General features: G+C 35.8%; 1 protein-coding gene across 1 annotated transcript in view; it reads left to right on the top strand.

The window, feature by feature from the left end:
- The window catches only part of LOC138707602 (cell adhesion molecule Dscam2-like), a 1410362-nt gene that overhangs the window by 1089704 nt on the left and 294499 nt on the right, over positions 1–26159 (top strand). The window contains exons 6-7 of the mRNA XM_069837241.1: positions 13379–13637; positions 21703–21871. Coding sequence (XP_069693342.1) covers positions 13379–13637; positions 21703–21871 — 428 coding nt within the window. The remainder of the gene's footprint in view (positions 1–13378; positions 13638–21702; positions 21872–26159) is intronic.

Here is a 26159-nt window from a genome sequence, read left to right on the forward strand (position 1 = left end):
GTTGTCGTTTCCGTTCCAGGTTTATTGTCGCCCAGCCTTAAAAACCAACAACTGTTACTTAGACTATAAGCCCACATGTCCGAAATTATATATTTACAAATAGTTTTCCTTTAACATGTTTTTATTTCAATTTCCCAAAAATTTATATTTCCTGACTTATGCCCTTAAAAACCGATTCATATAAATTTCTTCCAGCGAAAATATTCCTATCAGAACACTACTTGGAGCACACGTGAATGCTAATGTGATTACGCGCAGATAGTGGCATTAGTCTCTTTGTATGTGCGGCTGAACACCTGGAGGGCCACTCACTCCTTCGTGATGAAGTGCCTGGACAAGAGGTAGACGAGAAGGCTGCCTCCATTCCATTCTCCTGCTCTGAAAGGAGACTAAGTACGGTACGCCTTCTTCCTAATCAATAACCTCACAATTAATAACAGTTTTAGGTGATAGCACGTCACCTAAGTCATCTGCCCTCCCTCTTCTTCGCTCTAGCTGTTAATGGAGGCCTAGTTTAGCCAACTTTTAATACATCGATATATATAGTCGGTAGATATTTTATAACGTGTAGACTTCGTCGCCATGTTTCCTCTCAGACAAAAGCTTGTAGAGCTGGGTTTTATTCCATATGTGTCAGAGGTGGAGAATTAATTACATTTTTAAGTGTACTGATAAGAAGAGATGTCCTGCATGTAGTGGCTCGGTTGATTGATGCGACCCGTTCAAACGAAGTGACGCCTGGCATCGGGCTAATATCACCGGTGATAGATGATAATGAATTGCACACGCCACGAGACAGGGTCGACTATGTGATTGATGAAATGGATTCGACATTGGGCGTCGAACTACGGACAGCCAGGAGAGCAGATTTAGGTTTCTTTCCCTTAAAGACAAATGTGTGTCCGTCATGAATAAGGTTTTCGTAAATGTATCACACCTTGCTCAATTTCTCTAGTTCTACAAGGGATAAAATTAGAGGAAATGGATCTTGTATGGCCGAAGAAAACTGCAAATAGAGTGAACTCCACAAATAGACACAGCAATGGTCCGTGTGCGAGACGAGGTACGAACTCTGTCTTTCTACGGAGTACTGCGGGCATTGGTAAACATAAGGGCTGTGCAATGTATTTTATGGCGTGGGGACCGAAACATAAATAATTAACGTATATAATTTTGTGCGAGATCGTGCGTATTTGCTTGTTTTCCGCACAGAACCAATATGCGGTAAGTGTGAAATACCACATTCAGTATTCCCAACGTAACACACATAACTATTTCCCTCTTCTTACCGCTTAAGCGCGACATTCATTTTACTGCTTTAGGCTTTTAACATATTATTTTTAGAGACGTTTAACATAGTAATAATTATAAATTGGAAACTTACTACTGCAATTTCACCTAAATTGCAATGTTAATTATTGTTTTTAAATATTTGCAAAAATTAAGTAAAGTCTACTACTCCACGAAACTTATTGCATTCCTGATACAAGTAACATTAAGGAAGCCGTGAAAAAATCAACAAGATTCCAGATGCCGATGTTATTACTGCAATATGTTATATAAATAATATTGTTAAAATATTAAAATGAAAAATAAATCATTACATAACCTTTACCGTTTGTTTTAAGTTCGCATTTATAGACTGGGGGAAAAAAGACAGACGTATATCACGGCCTACTGGAGTATAGTAAACACAGAAAACATTTTATAGCAACAATGTTGAAGAAAGATGTTTTGGTTTTCCGAAGTTGCAGTCATTAAACAGAAACCAACATGGAGATTTCATTGCAACTAATTAGAAATTCGTCTTTCAGGCATGTAATAAACGATCTTCGCACAAAATAATGTACGATACACGAGCGGTATGTTTGTTTTTATGTTCTCGGAAATTAAAAAAGCTCAACTACTTTTCGCTTTTTCAATCTTTTCCTCGACCATAAAAACGTCAACATACCGCTCTTGTAACGTATATTACTATTAAATAATATATTGTAGTATAAGTGGAATATATAACAAACAAATCTGTGATTAAGTATAATATATACGTGATACATCTGAAACATAACTAAACTTCTAGAGGAAAAACTCTAAATTTATCTACATACGGGGCTTTCATTTCGAAAACTTCCCACTCTAAATAACTAGTCAATTAAATTGAATTCGATTTAAACCAAAAAAACACGTAAATTTAGATATCAAGGGGGGGGGAAGTCTTAAACAAGCCTTAATTGTATTTGAGATTTTACCTCCCACCCCCAGCCACTCCCACTTTGAAATTTCAAATGGCACCCCTATATTTTTATACTTGAATATGAAAGAGCATTCAATTGTTTATACACCACATTCATTCGTTTTCGCATTTTTTTCTTTTCTATCGTCGCCTGGTAACCTGCATTTTTGTTATTGTTGATTAGAGCCGAAGAGAATAAAGCTACAAAAACTTATTGAGCATTTCTTGTAATAGTTGTGTTTGTGTATTAAATTATTTTAAAATGGTGTATACCCTTCAAGAGAGAACATAAATCATCCTTATTGATTAAATTGAGAAAATACACAAAATAAGCTGTGTTTTCATCCTACAATGAACTGATAATAACAAAGCTTCTTATAATCACTACAGAAAGCCTCGTAATTAGATGAATTTTGTTATATCCTATGCACTGTTCTGATCGAAATGTCAAATTCTTGAGGGATGGCTCTGATTGATTCATCTTTTTTAACCGTTCCAATATTTGTAACTCCTGCTTCAACATAAGTACACATTTTTTGTTCCCTGCCTTGCTGCCAACGTGTACGAGTGTCTGCACACTACTGCACTGGTTCAACTGGTTAGCCCTGTGCAGCACGGGACAGGATGCGTTGACTTACCTTGTATCACAGTGTACTATATACAGTCACGAAGCTTGAGTTTTGAGGGTGCTAGAAACAATAGACTGTGACGGTACTATTTTGCATTGCCTGTAATGAGGCGATATTAGCGATCCTAGTGGTGAGCAACTGTCTAATGTTTGCATATTTACTACGTATTGAGCTTCGCGACTGTATATATTAGACTGTGATTGTATCGTGAAGTATACGAGAATGGGCGTCTATTCGTGGAGTTCCACTGTATTTTACTCTCTACGAAATGCTCGTATTTCCTACAAGTATTTCAAGAGAGAGCATGTAGCTTTGAATGCTAAGAAATAGGCGAAGTTCAGTGTATTTACAACCAATGAATAACACTGTAAACTTGAAATCTAGTGCGTTAAAATATACAGTACGTTACTTTGGCAATTGTATACTATTTCCAGATTTAATAAAACTATTGCCTCCTGGTTCTCATATTTGACAATTGCTCAGTCAAGACTCTGGACTTCACTGCTTGCTAGCATCTGGAACTGTCGAAATAAAATTCAATTCAAAAGCAAACTTACAACACTTGGTCAGTAACTGAGACTCGTTCGTACTTGGCTTCTTGTAACAATGAACAGCAAATTTTTACTTTTTGTCTTGCTCCGAAATAAAAGTAGTTGAATATTACTAATATGTGTGTCCTAAATCTGAATTTTAAATCCAAATTGCCCCATCACGTACCATTTCACGAGGAAAATTAATTCAATTTATTATGACAAACTTATTTGTTTTTAATTTTTCACTGTTACAGATAAAATTACAACACACTGGGGATTCAAAATTTCTCATAATACTTGAAAAATGTGTACTGGATACAAAAATTATGTTACATAGTTTAAAGCACAACAACAATAAAAATATTTCATGTGTATCTTGAGAAAAATCTCGGAATTTGAACTTACATTTAAAATAATTTTCTGTATGACTTCTGTTTATAACTAGAACCAGGACTGTGTTTTACAAGGAACCAACAATAGTCTGCAAGCATGCTGGATGATGATCTTCCTTTACATCGCCTTTCCATTTCAGATATTTCTTGACGAAATCTTTCCCCATTCTCGTTGCTTACCCCTCCAGAGCTAGGAGGAAAGAAATCCAAATGAGAATGTAAAAAGTGTATTTTGAGAGACATATTACGCTCCATTTTTTCATATGCACTTAACATAGTTTTCACAAGTTCTATGTAGTTCTCTTCCCTAGAATTTTTAAGGGAATTTGAGAAAAACGTCTTTGAAAGCTCACTATGCCATTCTTTCTGTAACAAAAAGTTTTTTCCTCAAACAAAGGGTCAGCCATAACTTTGTGAATTTGTAGACCGATGAAAATGACCTCCTTTAATTAGCCTTTATTCATACTAGTAAACTTTTCTTTTAAATACTGAAATACACACCCTTGTTTTTTCATTGCATAGACCTCACTTTGAACTGCTATGAAATTTACTTAATAGAAGGGACCATTAGCTGTTTATTTATTACAAGTAAAAAAGAACATTACAACAAACATAAGAAACCGGAAATAAGTCACAAACTCATAAAAATGCATTGGCTTTTATTTTGGTTTATACCACCAAACCGGGCCAGATGTTTCCTGGGGGAGCGCTTATCGAAAAGCAAAATCACAGTACGTCTTAAAAACCTTATGTGATACGAAGAGAAGAGATGCATTTTCGAATTCAGCGCATATCATACCATTAAGAGACACTTTGTTTTAAGTCGGAGCAAAATTCTTTTTGTTCAGCGTAATTTACTGTAGTTCTCTTATTCTAGCATAAAATATTTCAATCTCTTATAATTGCATTCCTCTGTAATTATTCTACGTTTAATTTGTATTTCAGTAAACAATTATTTCTTTGTTCCTAACTTGTACAGGATCATCATTTTATTTTTACTAACATTTTCAATATTAACTTGCCTATACCTCTGGATCAACGCCGTTTGCTACCCCGTTCCACGACTGAACTTCGATGATACTGGTGTAATATACAAACAAATCACTCTACTAGATATAGGAGGGTAGAAAAGTAGTTCATCCATTTACGTAAACTAGGAAATATTGCGCTTTTGAGTTTGATAATTTTCATTAGGTTTTTGTTTAATCAAAATACAGTACAGTATTAACAATAAATGATTTTACTCACGAACTGAGCTGTCCATGTGGACGTATTCATTATGTAGCGTATATTGTACTGTCTACAGCACATTAGCGTACAATATACAGAATGAAATTAAATTGAAATATAATCATAATATGGATATTTAAACACATTTTTTAAAATGGTGGCCGTTCATTTCGATACAGGCTTCAGTTCTATTGTGCATATTATCGCACTATAGACTATTGTACCTAATCTCAATTACTAGTTTCGTTCTTCGTACTAGTAAATCATGTTGAAATAATTCCGTACCTACTATATAAAAGGGTACTTTAGGTACTGTAGATTCAATCTTCACTTCTGCCCGATCCGAAAAGATAAAATTACTCAGACATACTATCTACTCTCCGTCCAAGTGGTTATGTCGTAGGGTCGTAGAAAGGGAGGAAATCACGTGACATTTAATTCATTAACAAGGCCCTTTTATTGAAGTTATTTTAAACAGTTTTATAATATTACGCAGACGTCCAATTCTTAACAGAAATTAATATTCTGAGAAAGGAGCTAAGACAGCCCAGCCACTAGCTGGCGAATAAAAGCTGGTGGGGGAAACCGAGATACGTCGTAAGCAAATGGACGACAGTACCTATGCGAAAATGATTCAATATTGAAAGCTCTTTCGTCACTGAAAAACGCGAACATATTTTTTGAACGTACTGTACCGTAAGGCTACTACGACTGTATATGCAGTCTTGGATCTGTGTGGAAGACGGTTGAACTTCATTAGTAGAAGGGGTGGGAGTGAAGTACATTCAAAAACTCAGGTACAGTAAAAATTGAAGTAAAAATAAAATGATGTCCCTGTACAATAAATCGTCTGGTCTCTATCAATCAGGTAATATTTTAGTACTATGATTTTCATTGTAGCCTAATTGTAATTTTGATATTAATTGTAAATTTATTTTTAATTGTATTCTTAGTATTGTAGTTGTAATCTCCTGATAGAAGGGAAGAGAAGACCTCATGGCTTTATCTCTACGAGGTTAGATAGATAGACAGACAGACAGACAAATTAATTAATTAATTAATTGCTGTTACAGATATATTATCAACGAAGAATGGCACCCATAAATTATGTTTATTAAAACGATTTCAGCAATTGAGATTTTAAGATATTGTAGTAAAATTTTGCGTGCAATTGTATTTTATAGCCTACTTGTAAACAAACTTACATTGAGACGTTGGTTTAACACTAACAAAATATTTTGTAATACAATAGAGCATCGATTATCCGAATACTGATCAGCCGAAACATCGGTTAACCGAAAGCGTTCCAGTCGGCAAATTCAAATTGCGCGCTCGCCATGTAGAAGTTCCTTTAGTGCTGTTTGCGAGATTTGGCTCCAAGAAACGAGTCTCAACTTTGAAGAAAAGAAAATTTTGGACTCCTTTTCCTAAACTGTATGTCCTACTTTAATGGCCACTTTGAACTTGTCAAACTAGGCTAGTCATCTCTCTGTGTTATTTGTAAGACGTGTGATAGAATATATACATGTACAGTTTTGTGTTTAATAACAGTGTTTCTTTGTTTCATACTGCTCCTATGACACCGGTACAATTTGTTTTCATAAATGATCGGTTATCCGAAAAATCAGTTATCCGAACACCCCCGTCCCCAATTGTTTCGGATAATCCATGCCCTACTGTATTTTGAACTACCTTAAACTGGGGTTACTTTGAACACAGAGGAAACTTTGATCATTTTTTCAGAAAATCATATTTAGGTTTCTACATGTTGCACTTGTTACAGATGGAGGTAAATTATCATAAAATCATTCTCATACCAAATTTACCTCCATCTATAACAAGTGCAGCACGTAGAAACCTAAATATGATTTTCTGAAAAAATGGTCAAAGTTTCCTCTGTGTTCAAAGTAACCCCAGTTTACGGTAACATAATTAAAAATGTACTTTAAAATTTAAATTAAAATAAATATGTAGTTCTGAAGATGTTTAAATATTTTGCGTGGTGTGTTTGATACGACTTTCACGAATAAATAGATAAATAATATATTAATGCTTGTGAAAATTATCAAGGAAATCATTTCATTCCACAAAATGCAGCTGCAATTTTATATAGCTAATTAGCCGTCAGAATTTATAGTTTTACTAAATATGGAAGTGCTGTACAATTTCAGAAATAACGTATATTGAGCTTATGAAATTTCAAGGTTTCAAACTCATTTATTGCTGAGAAAATAAAATTTAATTTGCTCAAATTTTCAGTACTCATATCTGTATATCCCACCTTAAAACGTCCATAAAACAAGATTTACACGTAGAACGTTTTGACTGTATATTCTTCTGTATATTTTACATTTTCTCGAGTTTACAACTTCCAGTAGTTGTTAATAATTACTGTTTCAAATTGAGTCAGTCAACGAACTTAGTAAACATTTTAAAATGCTTCAGGACAAAATATCTACATCGCTTAGCGGGACATGTACAGAACAAACAAAACTACGTGATATTACTTACCTACTTTATGATTAGATCTATTAGACTTACTCAACATAACTTACAAATGGCTTTTAAGGAACTCCATGGTTCATTGCCGTCCTCACATAAGCCTGCCATCGGTCCACATCCTGTGCAAGATTAATCCACTCTCTATCATCATATCCCATCTCCCTCAAATCCATTTTAATATTATCCTACCATCTACGTCTCGGCCTCCCTAAAGATCTTTTTCCCTCCGGCCTCCCAACTAACACTCCATATGCATTTCTGGATTCGCCCATACGTGCTACACACCCTGCCCATCTCAAACGTCTGGATTTAATGTTCCTAATTATGTCAGGTGAAGAATACAATGCATGCAGTTCTGCTTTGTGTAACTTTCTCCATTCTCCTGTAACTTCATCCCTCTTAGCTCCAAATATTTTCCTAAGAACTTTATTCTCAAACACCCTTAAGCTCTGTTCCTCTCTCAAAATAAGAATCCAAGTTTCACAACCATACAGAACAACCGGTAATATAACTGTTTTATAAATTCTAACTTTCAGATTTTTTGACAGCAGACTAGATGACAAAAGCTTCTCAATCGAATAATAACACGTATTTCCCATATGTATTCTGCATTTAATTTCCTCCCAAGTGTCATTTATATTTATTACTCTTGCTCCAAGATACTTGAACTTCTCCACCTCTTCGAAAGATAAATTTCCAATTTTTATATTTCCATTTCGTACAATATTCTCGTCACGAGACATAATCATATAAGCTTACTTTGTCTTTTCGGGATTTACTTCCAAACCTATCTCTTTACTTGCTTCCAGTAAAATTCCCAAGTTTTCCCTAATCGTTTGTGGATTTTCCCCTAACATATTCACGTCATACGTATAGACAAGCAGCTGATGTAACCCGTTCAATTCCAAACCCTCTCTGTTTTCCTGGACTTTCCTAATGGCATACTCTAAAGCAAAGTTAAGAAGTAAAAGTGATAGTGCATCTCCTTGCTTTAGCCCACAGTGAATTGGAAACGCATCTGACAGAGACTGGCCTATACGAACTCTGCTATACGTTTCACTGAGACAGATTTTAATTAATCGAACTAGTTTCTTATATTAATACTTGCGAAAATTAACAAGGAAATCATTTCAGTCCACAAAATGCATCTGCAATTTTATATAGCTAATTAGCCGTGAAAAGGTATAGTTTTACTACATATGAAAGTACTGTACAATTTCAGAAATAATGTATATTGAGCTTATGAAATTTCAAGGTTTCAAACTCATTTATTGCTGAGAAAAAATATTTAATTTGCCCAAATTTTCAGTAGGCCTACTTGTATCTGTATATCCCACCTTAAGACGTCCATAAAACATGTTTTACACCTAGAACGTTTTCACTGTATATTCTTCTGTATATTTTACATTTTCTTGAGTTTACAACTCAGTTGGTAGAGCAGCTGGCTACGGACTGGAAGGTCCGGGGTTCGATCCCAGGTGGTGACAGGATTTTTTCTCGTTGCCAAACTTTCAGAACGGCCACGAGGTTCACTCAGCCTCCTATAAAATTGAGTACCGGGTCTTTCCCGGGGGTAAAAGGCGGTCAGAGCGTGGTGCCGACCACACCACCTCATTCTCTTGCCGAGGTCATGGAAAGCATGGGGCTCTACCTCCATGCTCCCCAAGTGCCTTCATGGCATGTTACGGGGATACCTTTACCTTTTTTTTACCTTTACAACTTCCAGCATTTGTTAATAATTACTGTTTCAAATTCGGTTAGTCAACGAACTTAGTAAACATTTTAAAATACTTCAGGACAAAATATCTACATCGCATAGCGGGACATACTACAGAAAAAACAAAACTACATTTATTATATCGCACCTACTTTCTGATTAGATATATTAGACAGCAACTAAAATATTATTTTCTATACTAACTGCAAGTTTAAAGTTTTTGGGAATATTCACGGTCTAAATTTTACAAATTCGTTCTTTCTGTAAAGTCACAAGACTTCACTGTCTGAGTCCTCTACTTGCTCTGATTCCTACATTATTGCTCTGCACCACAGTAACGAAGCGTGTCATCTTTAACATTAGACACGTTTATTACAATTCCTCGTCCCGTAAGAGCGACGGTGTAGAGACTTCAACTTGTCTAATAACCGACAGGAGATGCTTCAAGCTATAATTACTCCGAACTGAACACTTCTACGGATATGTCTGTGCTAGTTCATTTGGCACTGTATCTCCTGTAATAAAATGTTCGGAACGAAACATCTTAGGATACATCGGCATCTTATACAGAGTGTCTGAGGAGGAATGTAAAATATTTCACGATATTGTCGTTTGGGTTAACCTACAAAGATTTAACCAGACGTACCCATGCCCAAAGTATAACGGTTGGGGAGAAATACTGGAACGGCAGCATCTGAGCACCACAACGCCAGCGCAACACACACTTGAACTCTTCTATTCTTTCGTACCTGTCGTCTCGCTTCACTTACCTTTCTTCCCACCATAATCTGAACACACGCTCCCGTCATGAAACAATACTAACAATACCATCCCATCGCACCTCCTCATACTCATCTTCTTTCACAATAGCCCTGCCAAGACTCTGGAATTCGCTACCTGCTAGCATCAGGGACTGTCGAAATAAAATTGATTTCAAACGAAAACTTACTAGGCACTTGGTCAGTAATTGATTTCTTGTAAATAGTTTCTTTAATCTATCACAAAATATTTCAATATTCAGTAATTTCATCACTATACAATTTTGTTATTCTAGATTTAATTTTTAATTCAGTAAATATAAAATATTCTTTGTTTTTCGATGATAAATTATCGAGCTTTAATTATTTAGGTAATCTTTCCGTACTTTGATTTTATTGTAATTGTAATTGTAAATTTAATACTAATTGCAATGTTATTTGTAATTGTAATTATAAATTTAATACTAATTGTAATTTTATTGTTCATATTGTAGTTGGAATCTCCTGGTAGAGGGGCAGAGAATGCCTGACGGCCTTATCTCTACCAGGTTAAATAAATACTAAATACTACTACAACTGAATACAAGTTCACTTAATATTTAATTCTGGTGTATCTGCATAGTGAATATGAAAATAAGCTTTTTGTTTATCGATTTTGTGATGACAATGTATTGGCTGCTGTTGAGGAATACACACGAAGAGTTCCCGGAGGTTCATTGCCCCCCTCACATAAGCCCGCTATCGGCCCCTATCCTGTGCAAGATTAATCCAGTCTCTATCATCATATCCCACCTCCCTCAAATCCATTTTAATATCCTCCCATCTACGTCTCGGCCTCCCCAAAGGTCTTTTTTCCCCTCCGGTCTCCCACCTAACACTCTATATGCATTTCTGGGTTCGCCCATACGTGCTACATAAAGTACTCTAATACAATAAAATATTGACTTACTAAAAGTCTATTTACTAATGTTACCTTCACCAGAATTTTTGAACGGAGCCGCCATTTTCAGTCGACTATCTATGCGGAAAACAAATTACGATCAGTAAGCATGTTTTATAGTACAGTAAAGAATTTGCACTTTGAAATGTTGTCAAGCAAAGAAACAAATGCTAGGGTAGTGATAAAAACAAACAAATGCTAGGGGAAGCGATAAAATTAAACAAATGCTAGGGAAGCGATAAAATTGTGCGATAAGCAGCCATGATTGCTTGAAAGACGTCCTTTCGTACCGTTTTATTGGTCAAAAGTAGTATGACTAGTAATAGTGTAATTGTCATGGAAAATACGCGTTTCTTAGCAGTGATTTGTTCAATATATATCTTTCTGGAGATCCGAAGTTGCGATCGGTCGCGGGTTCGATCCCCGGTTGGGTGTTTTCCGAGATTTCCCCAACCGTAAGGCGAATGTCGGGTAACCTATTGCGAATCATCGGCCTCATCTCGCTATCATCAATCCCGTCGACCCTAAATATCCTAGTAGTTGATACAGCGTCGTTAAATAACCAAGTTAAAGGAAACATTGTGGACTACATCGTTAAATTTTTTGAGGCACAGCGAGATAGCGAATCCAAATGCACCACAAATGGTGTATGACTTGTTAGCTCACATAGCAAGGCCATTCTGCCCTATTATATCTGGCAGTGATGCCGAGTTCGCATGTTCATTGTAGTTTCTGGTCTTGTCTTTTCACCAACTCACTCAGATACATCGTTAGCAGAACGCCTGAAGCGTCATCTGTCTATGCCACTGAACCGAGTTCAAATGCCGGGAACTTTAGGACATGTTTGTAAGAAATGTTTCCTCGGAGTATTTTCCTATGGACTTCCACTTGAGTTCTATGTTTCGAACATCCTAATACGTAGCGTTACATATGTATCATGAAACAGATGGTAATCTCAGTCCTTGTGATTTTGCAACGGGTTTCAAAAAATACCTCACGAGTCCTGGATCGTTTCGCTTGGCTATTTCTAACGAAGGACAAGTGTTCAATTTAATAATTTATTGCGGGTTACTAAGAGCGGAAGTTGTATAGTGTGCCAAGCGCCATATATTATGAACAGAGAAAACAAGGGTTAAAATTAAGTGAATACCGTAATTCATTGGAATGGAATGGAATTTAACTGAGGGGGCACGGATGGCCCAGCACTGCGACCTGTTGAGATCTATTGCGCTAAACTTCGATATGGAATGATTTGCGTGCCACAGATTCCCTACGCGCACCATCCCTAACCACGTGACTCCCTTAACGACCGGTCTCTACAGCCGACAGAAATCCATATACCATTCCTGCTTCGGCAACTTCCCCCAAGGCCCCCTTGTCGGTCCGAGGCGAAACTCCTCCCCCGAGTAGGTCCGCCTCGGGTGCTCGTTGCAGATACCATCCAACGTCGCTTAACTACATTCCACGGAAGCCGGTCAAGAGAGCCAGTAGCTTCGGGAGGCCGCCTGTAGAGTGATCTGAAAAACCAGAAACGGGATGATGGGGGAGGAAAGGAAGTGGTGAAGATGAGTGGGGTTCCAATCGCCTAATAAAGTTACCTAATATTCATCCATAGGAGTGAGGGAAAACCCCCAAAAAAACCTCACCCAGGCAACTCGTCCTGACTGGGAATGAGGACCGTTTTTGCAAAACTTGCTAACTGAAAAAAAATAAATTTTACAGGAGACACAAAAAACTGAATGGATACAAGTAGGTTATAGGTGGAACGATCACACATTGACAGACTACAATGAAGAGAAATAATTCAATTTTACTAAGATGAATTTAACATAGTGTAGAGACTTGCCTTATGTTAACGAATCCACCAAAATCTCAATTTTGCAATTTTGCAGTTAGCAAGTTTTGCAAAACCGGTCCTCGAATCAAATCCGTGACCGCTGGGTTCGGAGTTAGATTCGCTAACCCCTCAGCCAACAATGAAACATATAGCAAGTAATATAAAGTAGTCACATTATACCTAAATGATATGTCAATCTTCATTAAACTATGGTATTCACTTAAATTTAAATCTTGTTTATTCCGTTTTTAGTATAGTATGGCGCTCGGCCCACTATGTTTCTGAACCCTTTATTTATGATTCAGAAAGTTTAAAGAATGCACTTTTGACACTAAATTGTCAAAGAGATTTTGAATTTGTCTTCAAATGTAGCTGAACTATATCTACTGTAATTTAGTGAATTACCGTATCCTGGTACTTCTTTGTTTCAAAATGTGGATCCTTTTATTTTCAAAAATTAATATGGAATTTAAATTGTGGTAGCAATGACATTTCTACATTAAAGAATGAATAATGTGCATCAATTGGGAAAAAAAAATCAAATTATACCACCCTCTCTCCTGAATCTCAGTTTCCATTTGTTTCAGGTTGACATTTTGTTCTGTTTCAGGTGGTTCCGTGATACGGAGGCCTTACACGCGAGTCTGGGCGAGCGGCGGGCCCTTCTCGGGGGTTCGCTGCTGCTACGGAGCGCACAGCCCGAGGACGCGGGCGTATATACATGCGTGGCCAATAGCACGGCGGGCGCCGTCAGCCAGGAGGTGCGCGTGCGAGTTCTACCCGAGCTTGGGGCCCACATCGTGCCCGCCAGCCTGCAAGTGGACGCGGGCGCCGGTGCCGAGTTCTTGTGCGTTACTGCAGCCACTCACGTAAGCATGAAACACCCTATGTCCGGTATAATTCGTTTAACTTCCTCGCGTGCAGTTTGGTTTTCAAAGAAATGACGGAACTGCACACGAAGTTCAACGAACCATACTTTTGTATCGAAGAGAAGAATGCTATGTGGTTTATCCTAGAGGTATTTGAATTCAAACTTCTCTTGTTCATGTAATATAGAGCACATGATATTTGAAGCAATACAGAGCTGTTAAAGTGAGTCAGATACTTCATAAGAGCAGAAGGGAGGAAGCTATAAAAAATATTGGAAAAGTTAACTATGAAGGAGAATACGAAGGAATAAGCAAGGTTGTGAAAAACACTTCTGAATGATTTGCTTTCTTGTATGCTAGGATTTTAAGAGGGATTAACTGCCCCATACCGGCAATGGACCAATGTTAAATTTCTTTATATAATGACCCATTATCTCATAAACTACTCAAGATATATTGAAATTCTAATAGGATAATGATACGAGAATTCTAAGAAAACTGAAGCTGAATTGTCAAGAAATATATGTTTCAAAAGATATAGGCCTACTGTAGATTTGAATTTATAAAATCATGTTGATTTTATTTTGTTTTTATGCAAATGCTCGATTTTTCAAGGAACTATACAGAATACTGTAATCTTTTCGCTATTAGAATAATACTAATATAAACACACACACACACACATATATAAATTATCGGAAAAACATTTCTTTCAAATTACTCACAAAATATTTTAAAGTGAAAGTGCAGAAATTATAATAATAAATTCATTTTAAATAGTTTTACATAAAAAGTGGGTTATTCCTTTGAAAACTTTCTTTATATGAACCATATTGAGTAAAAACTTCATAACACTTGAAATAAATTACGTTTCAACATTTAAAATAAATTTCCCTTATTTTCTAACTTCTTTCCTCATAACCTGCCCTCTTAAAAATACGTCGTGTCTTTCAAGAAGCATGATGATATCAAGATCTTTCCTGAAGTACTCTTCACTTCTTTCCACTTATTTTCTATGCGCATTTGAAATCATTAGCATGGCAATTTCTTCTCCTTACTGATTTCATACGTTACCTAATTTGTCATGCATAATGAGTGCCTTTAACTTTTCCATGTTTTTCCAGTTTGTCTTTAATTAATTCCGGTTTCTGAAGCAAGATTTGGTAGACATATCTTTCAAAAGAAAAACATCTTTCAAACATACGGAAAGCATAACAGAATACTGGATCCTTTCTTCTTGTTTGTTCGAGCAAGTTCTGTTGTTTTTAATTCATCTTACAGAAGAAATGCTGCTGTTCAAATTATGACAGTGAGCAAATACTTAGCACAGGTCTAAAGTCTTTCCTCTGAGTTCAACTCAAACCAGCATTATCACTGCTTATCCTAGAAGAAGGTAGTTTGAGGTTGTCTTGAAATATTGTGAAACTGTTTAGTTATACGTCCAGCCGTAAGGAGTTTTATCAAATGTTTTCAAAAATCAGTATACCAGACTATGGCTTTTTAAAAAAGTTACATTGTAGAAAGCTGAAAATAATCCCGTTAATAAGTCGGCGATGAAGAGTGTTCGTTGGCGTAATAATAACAATTCAAATATATCCAATTCAAATTATATTTAAATATTCACACCAGTGGAAAAGCGACTTACAAGGGAACCTTCTATCGTGGTGAATTGGAAAGGCGGTAATGCCGTATATTTTTGGAAAGAGGAGGCAAAAGTAAGTTAGCAGGTGAAATTTATCCGCCTGAGCTCCATAGGGATAAAAGTTATGGGACTTTAAATTTAACATGACAGTCTGTGGGAAGTGACTCAATGTGCATACTTAAAGGTTAAATGAAGTTGTTTTTGAAGTCACTGCATTGCAAACGAGATATTCAGCTGTTGTGCATCTGAATTGCAACATTATCGATATCGTTCTTCGTGCAATGAAGAAATTCTGGGAGAAAATACTTGCGAAAGCATATCCTTCATATCTGCCGTCCGCACATTCGCTGAATCAGAAGCATATGATTTAATGTTATATGAGTGAGCAAATTTATTTTTAGGAAACATTTTCTGTGAATCGGCTGACAGAAGATACATTGGGGAGGAGATTTTTCCGTCCATGGAAATGACTGGCTTAATCATGTAGGAGTACGTCGTCGCAGCCTCTGATACTACTGTGGGATAAAATTTCTTCCCTCCTTTGAAACGCAGGGTTCGCCCGGAGTGAATCTCTTTTTTCAAATCGACTTTGATCAGTGTTGAGGATCTACGAAGCCACGATCGATGAACAACTGCTTCATCTTCGACACGAAGCTGTCTGATTTCTGCTTGACCTCTGTCTCTTTGCAGCGAAGTTTCTTCTCACTTTATGCGCCACAGAACGAGAAACGGTACGATTCCGCTGCTTGAATCTCCATACCCACGAGTCAGAAGCTCTGAAGTTAAGACGGTCGTCAGGATCAATTTGAGCCTTCACTTGTATGCCCCATAGCCTGATGATTCTGTCATGTATGACAGCGTTCGTACTTGACATTTCTTTGAAATGTTGCAGAACCATGGCATTAATATCTGCCATTCCAGGTTTCTTCTTCTTCTTGTTCTGCTTCACTTTTGCATCGTAATCGTAAAGCATCTTCCGTGTGGTGAGAAGGAATCGATTTTTTTTACAGAGGTGAAGGATTGTCTCTTTCCGCTGACTGTATCGTTCGTATAGTCAAGCGATTTCTGCTTGTAATCGTCGTCGACTACGTTCTAATTCTTTTAGTAGAGGGACGTAAGAAGACGTGCTGGTTTGCGACGACGCGATGTCTCCGTCTCTTCAGCGTCCTCCGCTTTCTGGCCATCTTTTTGGCGTCTCGTCATTAGCTCGTCTTCTATGTCACCATAATCTTGCTGCCCATCTTCCACATCCAAATCTGGTGTTTCATCAATAAGAGCGACGTATACCTTTCCACGGCCTCCTGTTTGTCCTTTAACTCATTCTTCAACCGATGAAACATCCGGATGAATACGACTGACGGTTTAGCGTCACTGATGCCAAACTCGCGCACCACCATCTGAACCACAACTTTCGGATCCATTCTGTATATGGCGCAAATGAAACGTAAGAGTAGCTGTAACACCAGAATTAGCTCGAGAAAGACCTTCCCGTAATAAAAGTAGGTGATCGCATCCTAGCGATAATACGCAGTATTATTTAAAACGCACAACAGCTGCAATATCTCGTTTGTAATGCAGTGACTTAAAAATACTTCATTTTAACCTTGAAGTGTGCACATTGAGTCACTTCCCACAGACTGTCATGTTAAATTTACAGTCCCATAACTTTTATCCCTATGGAGCTCAGGCGGAAAAATTTCACCTGCTGACTTACTTTTGCCTCCTCTTTCCAAAAATATACGGCATTACCGCCTTTTCAATTCACCATGATAGAAGGTTCCCTTGTTAGACGTATTTGTTATAATATCACCAATTTTGTTTACATTCCACGTAAAAATCAACTTTTCATAGCAACATTTGTAAATAAACCAACACTTAATGGCACATTCAGCAGTCGACGAATCAGAAGTCAATATCTAGTGTCAAGTTTGTAGAGATCATATTTTAAAACTTTAGAGCAGGCATCGTCAACTGACCGTAGCGCTAGTTACGTGCAGCGCCTCGCCTGCTGTGTAGCGATGTCTGTGCAGGCGCACGGACACAGTTCGTTCTCTGTAGTACACAGTGGAGGACCAGAAATGCCAGAAGAAGGGATGTCTGATAGGCCATTCAAGCAATTGAATTTGTTATTATGGGAAGAGTTATTTCTATTTGCTGGAAAATCGAGAGTGCCCACGTGTTTGGTTTGTGGTAAAGTTCTGAATAACAGAAGGAATTTCAACCTACAACGATATTATTCGTCCTATCACTCAAATGATTATGAAAAATATAAGGGAGAAGAACGAACCACTCTCATCCAAAAATTACTAATAACTAGACTTCGTGGAATTGCCACGAGAATCGCGAGGTTTACTGCGCACGCGGTATAGACTGTATGAGAAGGGTGCGTGCAAAGAATGGAGTATGCCTCTAGTGTAAACACTGAGCAGTATACTGCGGTTACAATAAAACCTGTATCCTGCATTCAAGAAATATAATGAATGATCATTGAAGCAGGAAATATCTAAACATGTAAATACACAATTATTTTATAGTGAGATATATTAACTCTTAAAATTTAATGTAAGATACATCATCCTTGAATATGTGCATTGCAGTGAAGAGTTACGTACATTTTGAGCGACTGCAAAGTAACCTCCTCCGATGGTCACTTAAACAGTTTTTATCTTGGGAAAATGTACGTTCAACATCACACCATGTAATACGTACATATTTGAAGAACGGAAAGTCACTACGTTTTAGTACACTAACTTCAGATGTCTTGTCGTGACCCGACAGTACGTCATTTATAATACGAAGTTGTGAATAGGCAGAATTTTTAGCAATAATGTTTCTCAACTTACATTTCACTTTTTCTGAAATTAGTGAATTGTTATTTTGGATAACGGTTTGTGATATTTTATCCACTATATTAAGGGCTTCTGAGAGTTGTAGTTTAGACGATTCTAACAGGATGATACTTTGGACACGATTTTAAAATTAGAATCAATGAACAGAATATCTTCCAATAGCTGTTAATGATTTTACAGCTGCTACAGCGGAACTGTCTGTGCAATCCAATGCATCAGTTACCTCCATTATTTTGCCGTAATGTTCTGAATAATAATTAACAGAATCCAACCACTTTCTCCAACGGGTCAAGAATGGCTGCGGGGGTAAGGGTATTCCAAAGGAAATTATTTGGAAGAGCAATACTCTCATTGTAGTACGTTTGATTGAATTCTTGTCTGCACTGAACAAATGTTAAGCTTTGACTATTCCAACCACAGTAATGCAAAAACAAGTGCTTACATAGGTATACATTAGCTGTAGCTGCTCTATCTATTTGGACCGGTCACAACTCTTAACATGAACTGCTTATACTACGAGACCGGGCGGTCGCTCACCTCTTCTACACTACCCTACATCGGCAACCTGATTGCATGCTGCGTGTGGCAATTCAACGAAGTCTACTAATAACTAATGCGTATAATGATAATACTGATAATAGTAATAATAATAATAATAATAATAATAATAATAATACACTAAACATTACACATTCTTTTCCTAACTCTATCGGTACAAAAGTGACTAATTTTTGCAATTCGTTATCTTAAAGTAAGTTTAATAAGTTCATTTGGCATTTACTATGTTTCTAGAAAGGAAAAATGTTCGTTAGATATACTATACAGGAAAACAATTCTTTTATATAGGCTGTAGTTTGGTGTAGAATAAGTATTGAATATAGTTCATTAAATTTTATTAGTTGTACATATTTGTGGCCTTTATTGTCATGTAATAATTTAGTTTACGGTTGTTATAAAAAAAAAGGAATAATTTATGTTAAACATAAAATTGAAGAAACTGTTAAAGAAAGGAGTATAAGTTATTATTTACTTACTTGTGGCTTTTAGAGGACCCGGAGGTTCATTTCTGCCCTCACATAAGCCCGTCATCAGTCCCTATTCTGAGCAAGATTAATCCATATTATTGTGCTGTACCGAAGTACATATGATACTTCCGTGCAGGAATTCTGCATTACCATACGATGAAGGATGGGTGGAGCGGAGAAAAATTCTCGCCCGCACCGGGACTCGAACCGGGTTTTCAGCTCCACGTGCTGACGCTTTATCCACTAAGCCACACCGGATTTCAGTTTTGATGCCGGATTGAATAATCTGAGTTTAAGTTCCACCTCTTAGTTTCCCTTTAGTGGCCAATCCTCATGCATTGTGTCACAGATGTGTGATAATGGCATAATGTCCAACATACTATGTGCAGAGGTGCACTCATTACGAGAGACTAAATTGTCGGGATCTGACGGAATAAGCGTCCTAATAAATCACTAAGTGATTTTATTATCATGGAATTATTCGTGGGTTTGACTTTTCCCCTTTCTTTTCTTGTACTATGCTGTCTCTGTATAATTATAATATCGCTTGTCATCTCGTGTGTTTGTATTACATAATTTACACGTAATGTTCCCGTCATTCACTTCAAAACGCTCACCAAATTCCTCTCCAAAAATATGCGCCCGAAAACCTTTAACCTTCGAAACGGCCTGGGTAGGGCAGTCGGTATAGAGCTGGCCTTCTGTGTTCGAGATTGCGAGTTCGATTTCGATCCCGGCCCAGGTCGGTGGTATTTAAGTGTGCTTAAATGCGACAGACTCATGTCAGTAGATTTACTGGCATGTAAAAGAACTCCTGCGGGACAAAATTCCGCCACACCGGCGACGCTGATATAATCTCGACAGTTGCGAGCGTCGTTAAATAATAATAATAATAATAATAATAATAATAATAATAATAATAATAATAATAATAATAATAATACTTTATTGCCGGAACAAAGATACGTATGTTTTTTTATATAAAACACTCTAGCACCCCAAAAAGAGTAAGTAGCATACTCGTGCTCAGGGGCATTTCACATAATGTTAAGATTTTTATTCGATTACAAAGTAAAAAGTAAAAAAAAAGAAGGCAAAACACAGATATCACAGTAATTAAAATTTAAATTTTCTATCTAATCAGCAATTTATAAATTGAATTTTGAAATAATTTAATTTAATTCAACCTTCGGCATTATTATTGAGAAGGTACAGTAGTGGCAAAAAAAAAACCGGAGCGACCCTTGTAGCTGATACAAAAGAATCCTGTGCTGTGTATTGTGTCAAACTGTGGTAATTTCAATATGGATAGTGAAGCCAGAGGTATGTACTGCTATTTAATGTAAAAATATCTTTGCCGAATAGAGGTAGAAATGTAATATCGATGCCAGGTGAAAATAAAACTTTCAAAGTTTTTTGTCTGTAAGTTTGAAGCACTGAAGGAAACAAAAGACAGTAAGAATCGAACAAATGCAATAAATTTCATTGTTACAATTCATTATACAAGATGGATGTGTTTTGTGACTAGCAAAATTTGAATCTGTGACTCTGAATTCAGCTACAAGGGTCGCTCCGGTTTTTTTTGCCACTACTGTACATTGTTTACCCATGCTAGGAGTACTGACTGGTGAACGAACAGTCAACTTGAAACCACCGTAAGGCATCCATTCGGACCCCAACATTACATGCTTATTATTCTGTCAACCCGCTTAAGGCTGGTTCACAATAAACCGGAAACGGGAACGATAACAAAAACGAGAACGGAAATAATGTTAAAATGAATGTAGTTAATTGTGAATACTCACATTTAAAGCCGACGTGGATGGCTCAAGCGGTAGGGGCACGGCATGTCTCTATCGCTTGGTCCGAAAGGTTGTGGGTTCAATTCCCGCCTTGGGCATGGGTGTTGTGTACGTACTATAATTTAAGAAAGCTGAAAAACAGAAAAAGAGAAAAGAAAAAGGTAATAGAAAGGGTCACAAAAAGATGCATTTTTAACAATATTTCCGTTCTCGTCCTCGCCGTTTTTCTTCCCGGTTTATTGTGAACCAGCCTTCATATCTATTTATTATTTTAGTTTTTTTTCAGCGATAAAAGTTACAGAATTTCAACTGCGAAAATTTCCACCCGTAGTCTGGTTGTGCGTGATGCCTAAAACAATTTATGAACGGCTTGAATCGGACAGCATGTATATTTCCAAGTTATTATGACTAAAGGCTGGTTCACAATAAACCGGAAACAACAACGAGAACGAAAATATTGTTAAAATAAATGTATTTATATGTGAGCATTCACAATTAACTATTGTGAATGCTCACATTTAAATGTACATATTTTAATATTATTTCCGTTCTCGTTCTCGTTATCGTTTCCGTTTACGGTTTATTGTGAATCAGCCTTTACAGTTGATAGACTAATTATGGCTTACAGACAAGAGCAGTGTTGCAGATTGTGTGCCTCAAATTTATAATCTTTGTTAAGGAGGTGTGGATTACAGACAACATTGATGGTACTGTTTGTATTACTCAGAATCCTGATCCATGTTACAGGTCGTGTGGCTTAAAGACGGTCAGCGTGTAATCAGAGCCGACGAGAGTTCCGGTGACGGATCACGCCTCATTATCCAGTCCATACAGCGAGAGGATCAGGGAATGTACCAGTGCATCGCTTCCAGCGAGGGCGAAAGTGTGCAGGCCACGGCAGAGCTCCGTTTAGGCGGTGAGTTTCCGGCCTGTTACGTACTTTAAATCAAGTAGAGTCGAGTGGGGCTAATATGATACAGTAAAAAAGTCGGGCTAATTTAATATAGACTTTAAAATGTTTAAAACTGCGTTTATGGAAGTATATTTTATGCTCTTTAAAGAGCATTTAACGAAGTAAAAAGAAATTATTTCCAGCCTCATAAATGCATTAAGAAAAAGGCTGTTTTGTGTGTTGAAAAAACTTTAATGTAATGCTGTGTTACTTTTGTTATTGCTCATGGATGAATAAAAATAGAATAATTTTGTAATTTTCTTTTTACGTAGAAAAGCGTCACTTTCATTTTCCCTAAAGAAAAGCTGTGAAAGTTGAACTACCTAGCTGTAATTAGTGAGTAAATGAGAAGGGCTATTATGATATCCTACAAGAGCTATTATAATATTACTTTAAAGAGCATTGAACGAAGTATAAAGAAATTATTTACAGCCTCATAAATGCATTAAGAAAAAGGCTGTTTTGTGTGTTGAAAAATAAAATTTTAGAGTCGAGTGGGGCTAATATGTTATAGTAAAAAAGTCGGGCTAATTTGATATAGACTTTAAAATGTTTAAAACTGCGTTTATGGAAGTATATTTTATGCTCTTTAAAGAGCATTGAACGAAGTATAAAAAATTATTTCCAGCCTCATAAATGCATTAAGAAAAAGGCTGTTTTGTGTGTTGAAAAAACTTTAATGTAATGCTGTTACTTTTGTTATTGCTCATGGATGAATAAAAATAGAATAATTTTGTAATTTTCTTTTTACGTAGAAAAGCGTCACTTTCATTTTCCCTAAAGAAAAGCTGTGAAAGTTGAACTACCTAGCTGTAATTAGTGAGTAAATGAGAAGGGCTATTATGATATCCTACAAGAGCTATTATAATATTACTTTAAAGAGCATTGAACGAAGTATAAAGAAATTATTTACAGCCTCATAAATGCATTAAGAAAAAGGCTGTTTTGTGTGTTGAAAAATAAAATTTTAGAGTCGAGTGGGGCTAATATGTTATAGTAAAAAAGTCGGGCTAATTTGATATAGACTTTAAAATGTTTAAAACTGCGTTTATGGAAGTATATTTTATGCTCTTTAAAGAGCATTGAACGAAGTATAAAAAATTATTTCCAGCCTCATAAATGCATTAAGAAAAAGGCTGTTTTGTGTGTTGAAAAAACTTTAATGTAATGCTGTGTTACTTTTGTTATTGCTCATGGATGAATAAAAATAGAATAATTTTGTAATTTTCTTTTTACGTAGAAAAGCGTCACTTTCATTTTCCCTAAAGAAAAGCTGTGAAAGTTGAACTACCTAGCTGTAATTAGTGAGTAAATGAGAAGGGCTATTATGATATCCTACAAGAGCTATTATAATATTACTTTAAAGAGCATTGAACGAAGTATAAAGAAATTATTTACAGCCTCATAAATGCATTAAGAAAAAGGCTGTTTTGTGTGTTGAAAAATAAAATTTTAGAGTCGAGTGGGGCTAATATGATATAGTAAAAAAGTCGGGCTAATTTGATATAGACTTTAAAATGTTTAAAACTGCGTTTATGGAAGTATATTTTATGCTCTTTAAAGAGCATTGAACGAAGTATAAAAAATTATTTCCAGGCTCATAAATGCATTAAGAAAAAGGCTGTTTTGTGTGTTGAAAAAACTTTAATGTAATGCTGTTACTTTTGTTATTGCTCATGGATGAATAAAATAGAATAATTTTGTAATTTTCGTTTTACGTAGAAAAGCGTCAGTTTCATTTTCCCTAAAAAAAAAAAGCTGTGAAAGTTGAACCGTCTAGCTCTAATTAGTGAGTAAATGAGAAGGTCTATTATGACATCCTACGAGAGCTATTATAATATTATGTTTACAATGAAAGTAATTGATCAAGTTAATCAATTTTCTAACTTAAGGGGAATTGGACGTTATCGCATGCAAAGTAATGATAAAAATAGCCTATCTTCAAGCAGTCATAAATGTAATACTATTTATCACACCTATTTCATTTCTTTTAGTGATATATGTATACATATTAAGCTTTAAAATGAAAAAAGAATGGTTAATCTAGTGTAAATCCTACCCTTAAATTAATTGTTAAATTTCAACATATTTTTTTATATAAATTCACTACATACCTGTGATTAGGTACACTCTATTCACTTATCATAGCACACATTGAATTAAAATTTTGGCCACTTACTGCTAATAGATACTAAAAGATACCCTACTAAAATTATTAAAATATCTGTAATACTATGGGCATAGGGCTTATACTAATCTTCAATTTTTTTTTAATTTATTCACGGTGATGATTTCTGTAAGTCCTATGCCCATAATATTACAGATACATGAATAATTTTAGTAGGGCATGTTTTAGTATCTATTAGCAGTAAGTGGTCAAATTTTCAATTCAATATGTGCTATAGTGAGTGAATAGAGTGTACCTAATCACAGATATATAGTGAATTTATTTAAAAAAATTGTGGTTAAATAAAAAAATTAATTTAAGGATAAAGATTTACTCTAGAGTATCCATTCTTTTTCATTTTAAAGCTTAATATGCATAGACACACAGCTAACAAAAATGAAAGACCTCTGATAAATAGTATTATATTTATGACTGCTTGAAGATAGGCTATTTTTACCATTATTTTGCATGCGATAATGACCAACTCCCCTTAGTAGTTTATTACTTCTCGAGGGGTATTTAATAATTTATTCTAAGGGATGTTTGAATTGACAATGTTGACATCTACAATGCAGTATAAGTAAAAAAATGACGCACATAGACTTATTTTTACTTAGTTGCGTAACAATTTCAGCTTAATAGTCATTATTCTTACGCCACCAGAGTAAATAAATAAATTCTAATTTAATTAACATTCTTCTTATTGCTAAAATTTAACACAAATTTGGAAAATATATTCATCATTATTTAAAAACGTACTTCAATTTATTTTGGCAATACAAACTGTATCATAATTCTCTCAATCTATTTCCTTACACATAGAAAAATTATTTGGCAGTAAGTGTTGAAGTGTCAGTAAATTCTATAAATTTGTAGGGGAAAATCTTAGTAAATTTTAATGTGATTTCAACCAAACCTTTTCATTTAAAGGGACACATAAGTGAGTTTTAAATCTTTTACAATTTTCATCCAAAATTTATGAATTTTAAACTACATAAACATGCCTACAATATTATCCTCTGTACAAAATTTGGTGTCATTAGGGCTGATAGTTCTGGAATTATATATTTTTTAATGTATTTTATACTGACGTCACTAAAAAGGTTCCTTGCGTCACAATTTCCATAATCTTTAGTTTATATTAGCTCAAAAGCTTCAAAATAGTCATGGGAATATAAATTAATTCGGTTTTTGTGCTCTGTCTAAATAGAGAATCACGATAAATTTTTAAGTGGATTTTCTTAATTTTTCACCATTATTTCACCATAGTTTCCCCTTAATACATCAAGCATCTGTGTGTATCACAATAGCCTTACTTCATTGCTCTTTATAATAGTCCTTTAGGCGTATCACAATAACCAACACAGAAGTCTATTAGGATACACTGGTTTTGTTTCATTTTTTTCCATTATTACAAATAAAAATGAATTTAACTCCAAATCCTTCATATATGTCTAAAGTAGCACATGACTTAATTTGTTTCATTTTTTTATGCTTTGATAGAAAAGTTATGGCAAAAGATTGGCTTTTTATATCATAATAGCCCTACTTACCCTATTTCTAGTGTCGATTACTCTACCACTTATAGATTACATGACGTTACTGCGCATGTAAAATATAAGGATTGATGTTTGTTGTGAAAATGCTTGCGGATTTACGAACCTTCGAAAGATATAAGATCGATTTTCTTGTACTCTTGTAAACTTCTGAACAAGGCGTTTGCGTGCTCCTCACTGAGGAAAGATATAATGTAGGAAAGTGGATAAATGTGTAAACGTTTTAATATGCATTGTGCATATGTTATTCTTATCTAGTGAAACTAAATGCATACGTGCGCCGTAATTTATAATAAGTAGGGAACGGAATTTGGAGCAGTAAAAGCTAGTATCGGCATCTACACAGCCATTTGTTTACAAACCCTTATACCAAGTCCTCCCCTCCATGACATACTCGCAGCTCTCTGCACGTCAACAACAGGTGAACGGGACAGTTGTCGCATAAGAACTTCAACGTGCAGGTTTGCAGTTCAGAGTATGAAGTGTAGGTACAATGCCGAAAGTGAAACCAACTAACAATAAAAAATTG

Source organism: Periplaneta americana, chromosome 10, assembly GCF_040183065.1.
Source record: "Periplaneta americana isolate PAMFEO1 chromosome 10, P.americana_PAMFEO1_priV1, whole genome shotgun sequence".
In the NCBI taxonomy this organism is placed as follows: domain Eukaryota; kingdom Metazoa; phylum Arthropoda; class Insecta; order Blattodea; family Blattidae; genus Periplaneta; species Periplaneta americana.